This window comes from Periplaneta americana, chromosome 8, assembly GCF_040183065.1.
Source record: "Periplaneta americana isolate PAMFEO1 chromosome 8, P.americana_PAMFEO1_priV1, whole genome shotgun sequence".
Lineage (NCBI taxonomy): Eukaryota > Metazoa > Arthropoda > Insecta > Blattodea > Blattidae > Periplaneta > Periplaneta americana.
The window spans coordinates 82,652,895-82,670,301 of NC_091124.1; the positions used below are offsets into that span (position 1 = coordinate 82,652,895).

At 34.4% G+C, this 17,407-nt stretch overlaps 1 protein-coding gene across 1 annotated transcript in view; it reads left to right on the forward strand.

Moving 5' to 3' along the window:
- The window catches only part of LOC138704819 (myb-like protein F), a 37,947-nt gene extending 20,806 nt beyond the window's left edge, over window positions 1–17,141 (forward strand). Inside the window, exons 7-10 of the mRNA XM_069833105.1 lie at window positions 5,993–7,106; window positions 11,251–11,325; window positions 12,452–12,577; window positions 16,394–17,141. Of these exons, the coding sequence (XP_069689206.1) occupies window positions 5,993–7,106; window positions 11,251–11,325; window positions 12,452–12,577; window positions 16,394–16,461 (1,383 nt within the window). The 3' untranslated portion in view covers window positions 16,462–17,141. The remainder of the gene's footprint in view (window positions 1–5,992; window positions 7,107–11,250; window positions 11,326–12,451; window positions 12,578–16,393) is intronic.
- Window positions 17,142–17,407: the final 266 nt, after the last annotated feature.

The following is a 17,407-nucleotide window of genomic DNA, read 5'->3' on the forward strand; positions in this document are numbered from 1 at the left end:
ATTCTACGAGAGTAGTTAAATTAACACTAACAACGATATTTTATGTCTTCAATCCTGTAATTTTGATTATATTAGGTACTCACTGCAGTGCACTAGTCAGACCTAGTACTCTATTCCTCCTCACCCCCTCCCCCTCATACATTAGGGATAACTAGTTGGACTCGTCTCGCGTCTCCACTATTAAACATTTAACAACAGCATGTTAAATATAACACGTTGAATTTAACATGTATATGGACATTTCAAGTCTCAATTGACTTTACATGTTAACTAAGTATGTTGAATTTAACACTTTTAACATGTTGGCGTGTTTTCCAGCAGAAATGGAAAACATGTCAAGACAATTCATTTGCTCATGCAGTGTCGGTACAGTTCGGCAAAGTTCATACAGTTTCCATAGCAACAACTATAAGTTCCGATTTTGTGGCGCGTATCTTGATCATTTTTATACTATAATTGGTCCTTGGTGTTGGCTGTAAGTTGTTCGAAGTAATGGAATGGACGAAAGAAAATACATTAGAATAAAATTAATGCACTGATGGAAAGGCCTTTTTTGTGGGATGTGTCTGCAAAAGAATACACAGGCAAAACTAAGAAGGCCGACTGTTTTAGAGAACTGGAATTATTATTTAATTGTTCTCGAGAATACAATAGAGAGTTTTCGCACTCTCGTCATACACTAAACGTTAATGCTATGTTGACGTCAGTAATGGTCGTATTTGGTGATGTATGTTAAAGTTCGTATAACTTCGGAAAGAATAATTATACGATATTACCCACTCCTTTAACATTTATCATGTCGTAGGTCCTATGATAATCAATCGCGCTGTAATTGTTTTAATTGAGGTGAAATGGCTGCTCTTAAATTGTGTATTTCTTTGATGTAACAGGAAGTATTTTTGTAGCACTATATTAAAATCGTGTTCTGACTCAGCAAGTTTTTGAATCCAAATCGATACTGTATTCAACTTTAAGCTCGTTTAGAATGTATCCTGCATAGTGTCTTTTACTAAGATATTGCCGCATCCACATTCTCATTTTCTTCCTTTTCAAAGCCTTGTAACAAGCAATAGAGGTAATTACAAAAGTCAGATCATCATCTGAGTCCATTGTCCAAGGTTTGAAAATAAAACACTATCTATATTAAACTCTCATAGACTGTTTATGGTGGACTACGCAAAGAAAGTCAAGTTTAACATGTTTAACAGTGTGGACAAAGTGTTAAATGAAATTAGCATTAACATGTTCAATCAACATGTTGGGATGTTAACGGTAAACAATTTAACATTTAACATGTTGTTAAATGTTTAATAGTGGAGACGCGCCTTAAGGCTGTGGTAGGACGTGGATTTGAAACCCCCAGGGGGTGATTATCTGGTTCAGTTTTTCCTAGGTTTTCCCCAACTATAAGGTGAATGTCGGACAATCTTAATGGAAGATCTTCAGTCTCATCTCACTATAATACAGTGTTATTAAATAACTGATACTCTAAGGAAAAGCTACTTTTTCTAGGATCTTAGCAATTTTCGCCATAGTAATTATTATTACTACTACTACTGAAAACTTTTAGTTTTGTAAATGTCTGTTTAGAATTGGGAATTGGACCCACAGGGTCAAGATGTGGACTGTATGGAAGGGATATGGAACACAGCTGATATTTATTTGAACAGTCTATGTTAAAACAGTATACTCCTCGTGGACTATCTCCGATGGTTTCATAGAATTGAACTATGTTGTTGAATGCTTTGATTTGCTGCTTTATGATGCAATAGGTTTTTATGACACTGACAATTTAATACTGAATTTCTATTTTTTAATGTAAAAGCTCATTATTTTGAATCATTTAATTCAAATTAGTATATATTTTGAAGGACTTGTTCCCCAGTTTGATATATAAGCATTTATATGCTTTAAAATGTGATTAATTTGTATTTCGAATGCATATGAGAACCCAAAGACAATTCTTAATTCCAAATTATAAAATACCGGTACATCATTGTTACATTTCATATTTGAGCACCTGGGATCTTGCAAGTTATAATTTTGTGAGTCATGTAGTTAGGACTAGACTTGGGGGTTCACAGTCTTCATATTCATAATAGTATTGAAGAGTTGATTCATAGCTATCAGTAAAGTCTGTCGAGTGTTTGCAGTTGTGTATATATGTTACTGTTAAAACCCAAAATCCATCAAAACCAGTTTCAACTAATAAGAACTAGTTTTAAAAATGTAGATAGTTAGAAATTTAAATTATGGTTTATTTAACGACGTTCGCAACTGCAGAGGTTATATCAGTGTTGCCTGTGTGCCGGAATTTTGTCCCGCAGGAGTTCTTTTACATGCCAGCAAATCTACCGACATGAGCCTGTCGCATTTAAACACACTTAAATGCCATTGACCTCGGCCGGGATCGAACACACAACCTCGAGCATAGAAGGCTAGTGCTATACCAACTATGCTACCGATGGCGACAGATAGATCGAAAGCGAGTTTTTGTAAGATCTAGAAGTCCACACCTGTGGGGTAACTGTCAGCGTGTCTGGCCGCGAAACCAGGTGGCCCGGGTTCGAATCCTGGTCGGGACAAGTTACCTGGTTGAGGTTTTTTCCTGGGTTTTCCCTCAACCCAATACGAGCAAATGCTGGGTAACTTTCAGTGGTGGACCCCGGACTCATTTCACTGGCATTATCACCTTCATTTCATTCAGACACTAAATAACCTAGATGTTGATACAGCGTCGTAAAATAACCCAATAAAATAAAATAAAATAAAATAAAAAGATCTAGAATCAGTGACAGGTTAGGTTTGGTTTAGGTTTTTGGTTTCTTTAGGCTTTTACCAAACAAAAACCTAAACAAACCAAACAACGTGTCACTGTTTCTAGATCTTACGAAAATTCGCTTTTATCTACCTACATTTGCTTGCACTAGTTTTTACTAGTTGCAACTGGTTTTGACTGGCATTATCACCTTCATTTCATTCAGACACTAAATAACCTAGATGTTGATACAGCGTCGTAAAATAACCCAATAAAATAAAATAAAAAGATCTAGAATCAGTGACAGGTTAGGTTTGGTTTAGGTTTTTGGTTTCTTTAGGCTTTTACCAAACAAAAACCTAAACAAACCAAACAACTTGTCACTGTTTCTAGATCTTACGAAAATTCGCTTTTATCTACCTACATTTGCTTGCACTAGTTTTTACTAGTTGCAACTGGTTTTGACGTATTTCGGGTTTTAACGGTAACACACACACATACACACCGTAATTAGAATGAATAAACATTTGTCTTGTCTTATTCCTTGCACCAGTATTGAAGTGTCACTTACAGTTATAGTTATCTGTGTGTGGCCAAAGGAATGTAACATTAGTTAAGCTGTATCATGTGTAATCTTATCATTCTGTAATGACTGTGAAAAGAAAAAGTACTTATATATGACAATTAGCAAAACACTTGAAATATGTAACTAAGGAAGTGGACCAAAAAAATCAAAGTGATATTGCAAAATTGAATAGAATCTCCCTCTCTACACTGTAAACTTATCTAAAATATCGCGATGTTATTGAAATCCAAGCAGTTGAAGACCTATATTTACAAAGAGGTTCGCCCAGAAGAACTTTGAGATATTGATCAAAAACATACTGCCAAATGTACTGCCGGAAATGTTTCGGGAAAATGTAGGGAAAAATTATCCATTTCAGAAAATGTTCTATTCTCACATCACTAGAGATACTAACAATATGGTAACAAGGATAAACGCACACTCATTGGGATTGGGAATCACACATTTTCTCAAGAAGAGAGTTAATTTTCCTGCTGAGTTTGGCAGTCAGTACAAATGAGGATTTCTTTTATGGTTATCAAGTGTTTGGAATGTAAGTTTCTCAGTATACTATAGAAAACGAATATTTGTTTCTGATATACTTTCTAACTCTACCCAATAATTTGTTCTACAATACTTGATCTAGTTGGAAAATTTAGAAAAGATTGGAAATATACTAGACAAAAGGCATAGGATGAGACTTTATGTTTATCCAGGAAATCCTGGACAATATAACACACGGTGTAGAAGCAAGTCAGTCCATAAGCTGACAAATTAATAAGGAGAAATCTGTGGTTACCTGGAACCTCTGACTTACCCCCTGTAAGTTTTACTTTTTGAAAAATAAAGGGTACAGGACAAATCTCCATACTCTAGAACAATCATGTCATTTGATGCCCATAGGCGCAAGCACGCGCTTAGAGCTCAGGAGAGCCTGAGCGCTTTATTGCGAAAAGGAAAGAGACAGACGAAAGAGGTAGTATATGTTGCTTGGTCGAGCTATATACAGGGATGGCCAGCACTGATTCAAAGATAAAGGGAAGAGAACTTATTAAAACTGTATCCATGTTAATTTTTTAGATTTGTCTGAGAAGTATAAGTTCATTATAAGAATGTACATTTTAATTTTAATGCTCATTTTTCACAAGTTTGTTTTTTATACAAAAGGAATATTTTCTCAACTTTTTTAAATAGAAAAGTGAAATTTTCAGATAAAGACCTATTTATTTAGTAGCCTTACAGGTACTGAAACAATGTTTTCGTAAATCTAATATACCATAAGCTTAAATACGTATTACTGAAGATAGTGTATTACAAATTTTGAAAGTATTCGCATGGAAAATGTTTGTAAGGAAATGAATTAACAAAGCAACTACACTTACATCATAAGCAAGAGATATGTGCCCACATGTTATAAAAAATGTCACCAATATCACCTCAAAACCATAATGCAATAAAAGTTTTGTTATGGAATATTAGTTACACTTAAAACATACACAGTAGCTATCTACTACCTAGGTAACTTTGCTTTGTACTGTAATATTGTTTTGTTCAGTTCATTGATTACTTTTATAAGGCTAAAGATACCATCAATATCAATTCCAGCTTGTCATAATCTCTTTACGAAAGATGTGTTTCATCGACTTAGTACAGTATAGTTATACTGCTCTGGAATTTATGTGAATATTCCTTCTTAACTCTTTATTATGTTATTAATGTTTAAAACACAACTGCAGTATTAAAAAATTGGTGTTAGTACTTTTGTTTTACATAAATAATCCATATAAAAATAACGACATAAAATTTCACGTTCTGTTTGAAGTTTGTGCACTACTGTTTTCTTAATCCAACAGGCTGCTTATTTCTCCTTCCGTGTAAGACGTCAAGGTCAGAAAAATGCGCTTGCTTTGACATCACTGCTCTAGAACATCTGCAGGAAAATGTATGCTTACAAAATTTGCTCCACAGTTGTAGATGAATTGCATTGGAAATAAGGAATTTCCTTCACATATGTTAAATATTTTTGTGAATGTCACGTTCATCATCTTCGAGGATTGAGTTTTAAATAAATCCATGCATTTTATGTATTTATTTTTAATATAATAATTGATAATAATGACGAGGTTCTTTAGTGGCTATCTAATGGGCCATATGACAGAAGCTGATAGTACAGTTGCGAGAATTGAAAATTACATTCAGTGATAAGGTTTCACCACCATAAATTATACCATGATTTCACGATGTATCGAAAAAATTGTGGCAGTTCTTTTACGTTATCTGATGAACTATAATAGTCACAACTAGGTAAGTGTCCATGACTGACACAGTACCCTAAACCAGGCCTGGGCGCTATTAAATCGAGTCACTACAGATTTTCTCTGAACTCCCGACTCCACCTTCCCCTGCTGAGACGAGTCGATTGGCAGTTAAGCACTGCTCAGTGACCGATTGAATCATAGCTTTCACTAACTTTCGCTCTCGGTGGTCGCTTGAAATCCATCACTGATGCACAGTGCCCACTGTGTGTTTGTTTATAAGGCAGAGTAAGTGGAAAGGACATGGGAGGGTGTTCCACTTTCCCTTTGTGCCTAGGGCTGCCCTAAGCCTATAAAATCTTCATTTACGTTACTTATTTCATGTAGTTTTAATACACGACTTTAAAATTACAGGGTCAAGAAAATTCTGGTGATACAGAAAATCAAAATCAAGCTGAAGAAAACGGTTTTCATGGAAGAAGAGGAAGGAGGAGGAGGAGACGGTGGAGAAGGAGAAATAACGGTGGTGGTCCAAGGCTACAACAAACAACTGGTACAATAAATGAGACTGAATTACCAAATATGAGAGAAAAGACTGAGGAATTCCGTGCCATGTCAGATGTATCAAGTGTACAGAATCACGTTACAAACGATTTAAGAAATTCTGAAAATGAGAGAGATAATAGAATGAATGTACAAACAGAGGAAGAGACACCATTACCTTCGTCATCTGTAGGTGCAGATGGTGATAAAAAGACTATTGAGATGAAGAGAACCGATACTTTCAGATATGACAAACTTTTCAGTTTCGGGAAAAGAGAGGGTGATGCTAACTCTCCTGGAACTAGTAATAGTCGAAGCAGCTACATGGAGAGAGAAGCAAGAGATGGAAAGAATGATAATATATTGAAAGACAGTTTTGAAGACGAATTTACAACTAACAGAAATGGAGCAACTAATACTCCTAAGTCAAACACTTTTCGATATGACAGGCTGTTTAAGTTCAGTTCAGATGCAAATGTTCATCGAACTAGTGAAGTTGTTAATGAAATGAATGATGCCAAAGAAAAGACTGGACAAAAAAATACCTCTCCACATGACGAGAAAAACACAGCATCGGATACTAAATCTGGGAAATCTTTCTTCGATTATAACAGAATGTTCAAATTCAGGAGTGAGAATAATACTGGAGAAATTGAAAAAGAAAATAATATTGACTCAAGTAATGCCGAACAGAAAAATGAACAAAGCAAGAATAAAGTGCCTTCCTCAAAAGACGGGAAATTTAACGAAAGTACACAAAAGAAAGAGGAAAGTAAACAGAGAGATTTCTTTAGATATGACAAACTTTTCACCTTCAGTACAAATAAACAGAATGGGTCAGAGAAAAATAACAGCAAATCAAAGGATTATGATCCTGAAGAAGTGTATTACAGTTGTGATTCTGATGAAGAATATGACGATTATTCAGAAAATGAGGATGAAGACGTAGAAGATGAGTCCTCAGAATTTAATGGATATCAGAGAGGTACGTTATTTTTAATTGTTTAAGTTTTGTAAAATTCTAGTCAATACACCAACTGTCGATGAATGTCGTCTAATTCATCTTACTACTACATGTTTTAGATTCGGATATGTATTATTCATTCACTTCAATTTCATAGATTCATCTTTTGTTATAATTTTTAATGTAAAAAATGTAAGATCATAAGTAAGCAACTTACCACTTCTTATAGTTTTGGGTATCTTTCCATGTTCAAGCACTTAGATTACTATGCATGAAAGCTTGAAACATCTGACAAGTAATCATTATTATTTATTTATTTAATCAGTGAAGTTAAGGCCATCAGGCCTTCTCTACCACACCACCAGAATACAAATAGGCATATACAAAAACAAATGCAAAGAGAAGTAGTAAATAAGAAATAGAAATAAAATTACAAATACAAAAACCAAAAATGTGAAAAGAAGGGAATAAAAAAAATACAGGTAGAAAGATAAGATCACACTGGGCACAAAAAGTACTGTTGGTGACTCAGGAGAAGACGAGAGCGGACTGAAGAGGAAGGGATGTGAACAGATAATGTACAACAACACGTCAATATTTGTACTGCAGTAAGCGGAAACATTAGGTCTTCTTCTGTTCAACTTAGCTTTAATTTCCATATGCATTGTTACCCATGTTTCCTGCACGAGTAATAACCTGGATACTGGGATGCTTATCTGAGCGATGTTTATAATAATCAACAGTGATAGTCAAGAAGGTCACATTCTTGCTCCTCGTCTTCTCCTGAGTAACGGACAGTACTAATGCAATGTATTGGCTGCCTAATATATTAGTCATGATAATATCTTTGAAAAATATTGGAGTGCAAGAGGTCAAATGACTTCATTGTCAAATGCCTGGCATTAGAAAACAACAACAACAACAACAACATATATTAGTCATTAAAGAAAATGACTAAATATCTAGAAATAAGTACCGGTAACTAATTGTACAAATCTACAGTGCCTGGGAAAAGTGACATAAGTCAGTTTCCACAAACCTTTTTTGATAATTTATTGACAACTTACACTGGTTTATGTCGATTTGATTTTCTTCTGTATGAATTATTGTAATGGGAGGAATACTTATGTCTCTTTTTCCAAGCAAGTAGATGTTCCATAATTTGTCAATAAATTATCAAAAAAGGTTTGTGGAAACTGACTTATGTCACTTTTCCCAGGCACTGCAGAAATATCAAGAGAAAAACTGTAACAATTTCGGAACATTTACACTAAGTTAGTATACTCAGTTTACTGCATTGCACTCTACACAGTAAGAAAATGCTTAATAAGTTTGTTTTTGAATACTGTTAAATTCCGACGTCTCTGATGTTACTGGGTAAAGTATTCCACAAGTGCAATAGTGAGCCACAAGTGCGATCATTGGCTGATCAACTGTCACACCTCTGGATGACAATAAAATTGTTTAAAATAAACTTTTAAAAACTTCTCAATCTCTTCTAATACAATGACTAAAGAGTGTCTGAGTTAGGAGGAGATATTTTTCTGACTTTGTCGCAGCCTTGATGGCGAAAAGCATTGCTCCATTCCATGGTTATGCAGCTGCCATTTTTGCTGACAAAATTTTGCATTCTCTCATTTTTAACTTAAAGTAGAGTCTTGAAATTTAATGCTGTCCCTATGATAAGATACATGGCCCACATTGTTTAAAAATGTTAGAAACAGCATGGTCAAGTTCTTGTTCTGTGACAGTGGTTTGTTATGCCAAGTATGAACACTTTCTCGGACTCCTTTTATTAGGCACCTATCTCATCCATTGTGTCCGGTAAGAACATGTCTACGTTTAGTTGTTTATTCAACAGTGATCTCATTGCACGAAAGTTTGCCACTAATATGTAAATCATAGACCTACTACATATCAGGAAATTTGGAAATTTTCTACAAAAATATCTGTGACATCTCCAATTTTCATGATTAGCAAAAGTATCGTATATAAAAACACGCTGTTTAACGGAATACATGTTATCACAACAGAGTCATTGAAGCTACTGAGCGAGTTACTTTTAATTGTTGTAGAGTAGTTTGAGTTTTATTCTGTAATGGACAGAAGTCACCTACTACAGTGCAATGCCCTTGGGAATACATTAGACGTAACTTCACGCTACTGGGATGCAAGATGGCAAATGGAAGTTCTCCAACAAGCCATGCATTAGCAACCAAACAACCAACTTTGAGTTCTTTGTTCTTATTTTCCAGCCCACCGTTAATAGTGTCAAAAATCTGATGCAGAATTTTTCGTTTCCATATCCCTAGGAAATCATCTTGTGCTTTCAGCAGAAGTCATGTCTCGTACACGTGACAGGTGGCCTAACAATCATAAGACATCCTATATTCATATTCATATTCATCATACAGCGTTCAGGTAGTAGTTTCCCTCACATTACTGCATACGGTCTACCACTATCCTTGATTACATTCAATGACATATCCTAATATATTCCCCCAATCATCTATGTCTCCCCATATCTTCCAATTACCTAAAGTTAAACTCTATTTCTGTCTATTTCTTCCTCCATCCTTTCTGATGTACAGTATTTTCAATTCTTCACCTTCTTTATCTCCCCTCAATCCCATTCCCGAATACTATGCAATAATGTAGGTCTGAATTTTCCTTTCTCAATTCTGTAAATCTGTTTTAATGTGGCCTACTCTCACATTGATACCAAAAATCTTATCGCACACGTTACATACAGCCTTATATGTATCTATTTCGTATTCATGACCCTCTTCTTCCACCCCAAAGAATATTAAATTATTCTTTCTTTGCTTATCTTCATAATATTTGAATTTCTCTTTCATTTGCTCATTATCCTGTCCCAGATATTCAATCTTCACACTGATTCAGTTTACACTTTCAGCTTTCTGATGTTATATCCACTTGTTTCTTCGTGTTTCCTGTACTATTCTGCATTAGTAATCCTCCATTCCTGACTTCACTTCTCCCTTTCTTTATCACTTCTCGTTGCAGCACTTTATCCATTTTATATTGTAATTTCTGCTTTACCACTCACTCATAAGTCAATGCTTCTCTACGCTGTTCAGTCCCCACTTCTTTAGCACACGTCTACTGTACTTGGCCAAACTCGCTGATGACTGATAAGACATCCTATAATATTTAATTCAGCCTTTTATAGAAACAGTGATACTCAAAAATACAAAAGTGACTGTATTGATGTGCTAAGAGAAACAGTGGTACCCAAAAATACAAGAGTGATTGTATTTATGTGCTCAGAGAAAGCTAAAATTTGAAATATCAATACGCCATTTATATGTAGTTGTAGTAGTATATCATCTCACTCCGTCAAGAGCAAAGGACATCTGTGAAATACCTCCATCCAACTCTGTTCCTTGCCAACATTTTAATCTCATTACATGTTTTGCCGCATATCTTTGCCTCCACTATGATTGTCCTTTTCCAAGTATGTTTAGGAGACCTACTTTTCATTTGCCTTGTAGATTCCAGTCCAGTGCCTGCTTCTCAATAGATTCAACTTCTTTCCTCAAAGTGTGTCCTATTCAATTCCACTTTCTCATTTCAATTTGTTTTTCAACCGGTTTCTCACCACAAACTTGCAGAATTACTATTACTTCAGGCCATCTTATACAATTATTCTTCTCAAGCAGCAATCTGTGAATGTTTGTAATCTATTTGTAACTTGGTTAGGTAGTTATTTTCCAGGTTTCACATCCATAAAACAGAAGTGATTTAACATTGCTACTAAATATTCGAACCTTTCTTTTCTTAGATATATTTTTTTCTTCCATACTGTATACAAATGTACAAAGTCCCTATTTGCTTTTAATGCGTATTTTAACATTCTCTGTAGCTCGTTCACTTGTTGCTACTGTGCTACTAGGTCAATAAATTACCGGTAAACTATTTCGATACCGTATCTTCTTTATTTGTTTGTATTTTGGTACTGGATCTTGAATTTATTCGTATATCCTTGGTTTTTTACTATTGATTTTTAATCCTACTTTAGCTGCTTCAATCTCTAAACAAGATACTTTCTCAATCATATCTTTAAAACTTTGAGCCATATAAGTATGTCATATGCCGCATGCTTTAAAATAATGTACTTAAATAAGTTATTGTTGGATTTCAGCTTTTTTTGGAGAACCATTTCAACATCCTACTTACCGGTACCCTGGGAAGAAAAAGTATCTACCTGTAAGGAAATGTATGTATATTTATATGTAATGATGAAAAATTAATTGGAGGGACATAATATTTTCATAGGAATTGTTACAAACTTTGAAGTACTGAAACATTTTCAGGTGTTATTTTTATTTATTATTTGTTAGTAGTATTATAGTCAACATTTCTTAATATTATGAGTGAACTAATTTTAAATATAAACAACATGTACCTCCTCTCCCTACTCTACCCCTGTTCCATGGTGAGTTGTACTACAGTCAACATTTCTGTAATATTACTAGTGAATTAATTTGAAATATAAATAGCATGTACCCCCCCTCTCTCTCTCTCCCTCTCTCTCCCCCTCTCCCTCTCCCCCCTCTCTCTCCCCCCTCCCCCCTCTCTCCCTCTCTCTCTCTCTCTGTTTTTTTTTAAGGTAGATTTATATTTATTCTTCAGACTTTTATCTGTTTTTGTTGCCAGTTGCTTATTGTATTTCATCTTCGTAAAAAAACAGTGATTTCGTAATTTTCTGTTTACTTCATTACTGTAACTTCCAGTACCGGTAGCTTTAATTTAATGTACCCATTGTCATGCACCAATAAGCTAAAAATTTCTTATTCTGGCTCTTTTTTTTTTATGAGAGATTAAAAAGCGTAATCTGTTCTACTGCACAGCAAATGCTGAAGTAACAGAATAGTGAAATAGAAATGTTTCTTCTAGAACTTATTTCTTGCCACTTTCTTTAATTCAGTTTACTAGGTAGTGACAAATATAAATCAGAACTACTTTAATTTCTTTATAATATTCAGTTGTTCCAAGTTCTTATCAATTATTCTGAATGGAACAAGATTTGTATAGATTACAGCGGATCCTTGCTATTTCGGCCGTTCCTTGCACAGAGGGGTGCTGGATTACTGAGAATACTTAAAAATGTCATTAAATTTAATGTTACAAGCTGCGCCAACCACTCCACTTGCACTTCTAAATCCAAACTAGAGAGTTTCACACGTGTATATACGTGTATAAGTAATGCAGTATAACACATGGCACAGGTGCAAGTTTCCCAGAAAACTATTACAGTAGAAGTGATAGGAAGTACACTAGAAGGAGACTGGATTAGTGAGAGTCTAGTTATTATATCATGCATTAAATATTTTCTGTTTCAGTTCTGTTACATAAATGTTCTAACTGCAATGTCTTGGAGAAAAGGCCTGGAGTGTACAAAATGTGTGTGAAATGTAAGAGAGAGAATGTGCATGTTCCAAAAGTTTACTGCGGATCGCACTGTGGTCGTAAGTATGAATATTATTATAAAAATTATTACGTTGCATTTGCTATAATGTAGATTGCAGCTATTTTTGCTCTAGGAATACTTTGAACACTACATACAAAATGTTTATACAGCCAGTGCTGACATACTGCGAAGAAATTTTAATTACTTCACCTTTCATAAACAAAATAGAATATGTTCAAAACCAAGCTCTCAGACTCATTACTGGTGGAATCAAAACAACTCCAATAGATTTTATGAGATGCCTCACTAATATTAACAGCATCAAAATGACAATAGAAGAAAAAGCACTGATTCAATATGAAAAACTTATCAGGTTACCAGGAAACAATTGGCATTCATACAGTCCTCTCTGTAGATTGAACACTCAAAAAAGTTTCATATCCATTGTTGAAGAATTAAAATAGAAAATCAATATCCCGAATTTAAAAGAAAACTTACAAATTAAACCAAACCCTTTAACTCTCTCAAATACAGAATATAATCTAAATTTAACAGAAGAAATACTGAAATCAAAAGTAAACACTGAAACAATTGTCTTTAGAGACAATTAATATTAGGTACCCTCAACAAAACTGGCTTCATTTATACACTGACGGATCCTTGATCTCCAGAGAACAAGGTGCCGGTGCAGGTGTTACGTGCTGTCTCTTCTCACTTTATAGATCTCTTGGATATGGAACAAAAAGTTTTGATGGAGAAATCATTGCAATAAGTGAAAGTCTCAGGAATCTTCTATGCCACATCAATAAATTTAAGAATGCAGTTACATTGTCAGTCTCCAAAGCAGCTATTCTATCAATAGTCTCTAAACACACACCTTCATTTCAAACAGCAGAAATAACTAAAATGCTCTCTCAATTAATATAACTCAATAAAAGAATTGTATTCCAATGGATACCATCCCATTGTGGAATTCTGGGAAACGTGAATGCGGATGCTTTAGCAAAGAAGGGCAGCACTGCTACTTACAGACCTGTTACTAAATCTACGTATTACTCTGTGAAAAGATTTATTAAATCTACATACTTAGACTTCAACAAACAAAATTTGATAACACAATCTCAAGGGAAAAAAATGGAACTCTCTGCATCAAAATCCACAGTTAATTCCCGATTTACCACGAAAATCGTCTGTAGCTGCATTTAGATTGGCAACAGGCCATGATTGTTTGGCCAAACACCTGCATAGAATTGGAATATATCAGTCCCCTAACTGCCCATTGTGCAACTCAAACCAAGAAATGGATTCGGAACATCTAAATATCTGTGCTCAGTGGCTGGCCATGATAATATCTTTGAAAAATATTGGAGTGCAAGAGGTCAAATGGCTTTATTGTCAAACCCCTGGCATTAGAAAACAACAACAGATTGCAGCTATTAACGTCAATCAAGGTAGACTGTTAAGTTTCTAGAACTGAGATTAGTTTTATTTAAATAAAATTATCTTAGCTATCTGTACAAGTATATGGTGTTTTTATATGGCGTCACCTCCTCCCAACTGCAAAACAACTTGCATGCATTTTTTTCTCTCTTATACGGAGAAGGGACCCGAAGGCTTACACTGCAGCCTGAGGCTTATTGTGCTTACCACTCCTATTCTGTGAATGATTGGGTAGCCGAACGGCCGCGCTCTTATACAAGTACAGCACACCACACCGTGAACTTAATCCAGGTTATTATTGTATTGATGATGATGATGATGATGATGATGATGATGATGATGATGATGATGATGATGATGTGAATTAATTATGGCGAAATGAGTCTGAGATCCAATGCCGAAAGTTACCCAGCAATTCTGCTTTAAATGGTTGAGGGAAAACCCCGGAAAAACCCAAACCAGGTAACTTGTCCCAACCAGAAACTTGCATGCCTTAAAGCAGCACATTATTTGTTTTCCAATGAACTACTGTTTGGTTTCCTTGACTTATTCTTGAATGAATGCTGCATGCCTTTTGAAACTTTCAACAGCTCTATGAAGATATTGTTATGATTTCAACATGAATTTTATCTTTTAGTTTAGATAGCAAGTGAGAAATTGTTCATATACAAGGTGGTTCAGAAGAAATAAGTAATAAATATTTGTAGGGGGTGGTAGTATTGAACATTCTGAGTAAAAAAAAAAAAATCTTTATAAACATGTGTCCAGTTTTCAATGAGAGTGAAGATACAGATGTGTTTGCATGTAACACATCAAGCGCGCCTCTCTCTCTCTCTCTCTCTCTGTCGCTGTCTTTCTCTCTGTCTCTCTCCCTCTCTCTCTCAAAGATTACATACTATATCATGTCCTGGATTCATAAAAATGCGCACTTGACTATACGAAACAAACTTGCACTCTCTCAGTGCAAAACTAATGTTTCAACTTCTCTCAACCATTACCATTGTCAACTGAAAGCAAAAAAGAAAATCTTTCCTACTCTGGAAACATGTAGCCTACACTTGAGGTGGGAAATGGTATATAATATATTGCCATGACAAAGGTTGCAAATGCAGATTCCACACTTCTTTTTTTGCGTACTTATTCACTTTCCTCATCATTTCTTATTGTGGAACCTTGAAAGAGATGATGCTAGGGCCATTCGCTTTCATGAGACAACCCTCAACATACCTGCTAGTGTAACTGAGAAAATTATAGTCATTATGGGGGAGGTGATATTTAAAAACTTTGGATTATAATTTAATCGATCAATCTTCTTAATGTATCCAGCTGTTTGCTGACAACATAAAGTCCACTGTAGTCTATTCAGTTGTTGTTTTTTACGAGAAATGAGGGGTATTTTGATCGGTGTTCATTATAGATACCTGTTGCTGGTAGCCAGAGTTGGGGTGTAGTCAATATATGCTGCAGGGCTGTCTTTTCTGCAACTGGTACTGATGATTTTAATTTACTTCTTTTGTGGTTTATGGATGAACAGTATATAAAATGTGTTCCAGATCTTCATCATGATTATTACACCACAGACAAGTAGGATTATCGTGGATTATAATTTAAAATATAGGTGGAGTGCCAGTTCATCTGTTATACGCAAATAGCCATCTGTGACTCATCTCCAGATAATTAGTACAGTGTGCTTATTTCATTAGAAATTTAGCCTATTTCATTTTTTTACTGCAAGGTGGCAGGCACTTTCACTATTAGCAGCTGCACCACTAGCTTCCGTCACATGCTGTCTGCAAGATTCCCACAAAAGAATTTTTTGGACAAGCATTCAGTCTTGTCAATAATAATAATAATAATAATAATAATAATAATAATAATTATTATTATTATTATTATTATTATTATTATTATTATTATTATTATTATTATTATTATTATTATTATTATTATTTATTTATTAATTATTATTATTGGTATATTAAAAATAAAATGCATAACTTTATTTAAAAAACATTCTACATGAAGTGTTACATGATCCTGAGTCAAAATATACATGTGTGACCTCGTCCTATGCTAACAAGATTTTGCACTATAGAGCGACTAGGAATTTTTCACACCTTCTAGACCACCTTTGCACTTGTTTGGCAGAGTTATTACATGATAAATACTCACTGTTGTAGAGTAAACTGAGAGAGAACCATTCCAATTGCACAACCATCATAAAAAAAGAATTCCCGCTCGTACTGACTGTCAGACACCACTGCATTTATAAATGAGTTCCGAGATGTGAATCATCAAAAATGTTATCCATATGATTGTTTATATAGAGATAAGATGCTTCATAAATTACCACTCTGAGCTAAACATTGTAACTCAGGATTACTGATATGTTTTCGTTGTGAAGCATATTAATTATTTTTATTTTTTTCTTTAGGTGTCCATTGGCGGAAGAGACATCGTAGGGACCATTCACAGTGGTATGGGTATTATAATGACTGGTAAAACAGAATAAAAGAGAATTGTGGTTAAATCTACGCAAGTCGAAAAAAAATAATAAAACATTTCAAGTGCAGTTACCTTCTCATCTATTTCAAATACACCAAAGATGTGAGAAGTATAATCAAGTTGGTGCTTTCCCTTTTTAACAATATTGTGTTATAAAATGTGATATAATTTGTGTTCTGTTGTGTAATAAGGCATGAAAAAAAAATCAGTATTGTTTCAAATGTAGTATAATTTGATATATTATTTGTTATTGTCTTGTAATGCTACATACCAAGAATGCATCTGCAGGTATGCAAATGGTAGCGTTTTGCTCACAAGATCTTCAATAGTGCGTAACAAAGTCGTTGGTATTGCCAAAATTTTAGATTAAAATGAGATTCTATGTGTTATTAGAATTGCATTTACAATCTGAATTTTGAATAGTTATGATGACTTGTATTTATAAAACAAGAGGCAAGAAATTTTTTATCCCATTGCAGTGTCTTCTGTGTTATGGGTTATGTAATTTAAAATATCCAGAATCTGATACTAAAAACCAATGCCCCTTTATATGCTGTTAGAATTACAACTCTGTGTTTACATTCCCGTGTTACCTGAATTTGGTGCTCTGTGATAAGTAACCATATTCAGTTGTGATCTATGGAAGTTCCTGTGTTATTTTTTTTTTTTTTTTTTTTTGTATCGACAGATTTGATGTATTTTGGAATAATTGATACTATAGTACATTGCTAATTTTTTTTAATCTTAGATACAAATTATAATTAATCAGAAGTTTTTTTTTGTACATTAATAATATATACATTCTGATATTGTTGGTCACATGTGAAGAGTGAGCTGTAATCTGTGTCTAATTTAAAGTGAAATATTTGCTTCAAATATACCTAGGTACATATTTGAATCCATATTTCATTTTATAACTGAAATTTTACAATGTCGTATATAA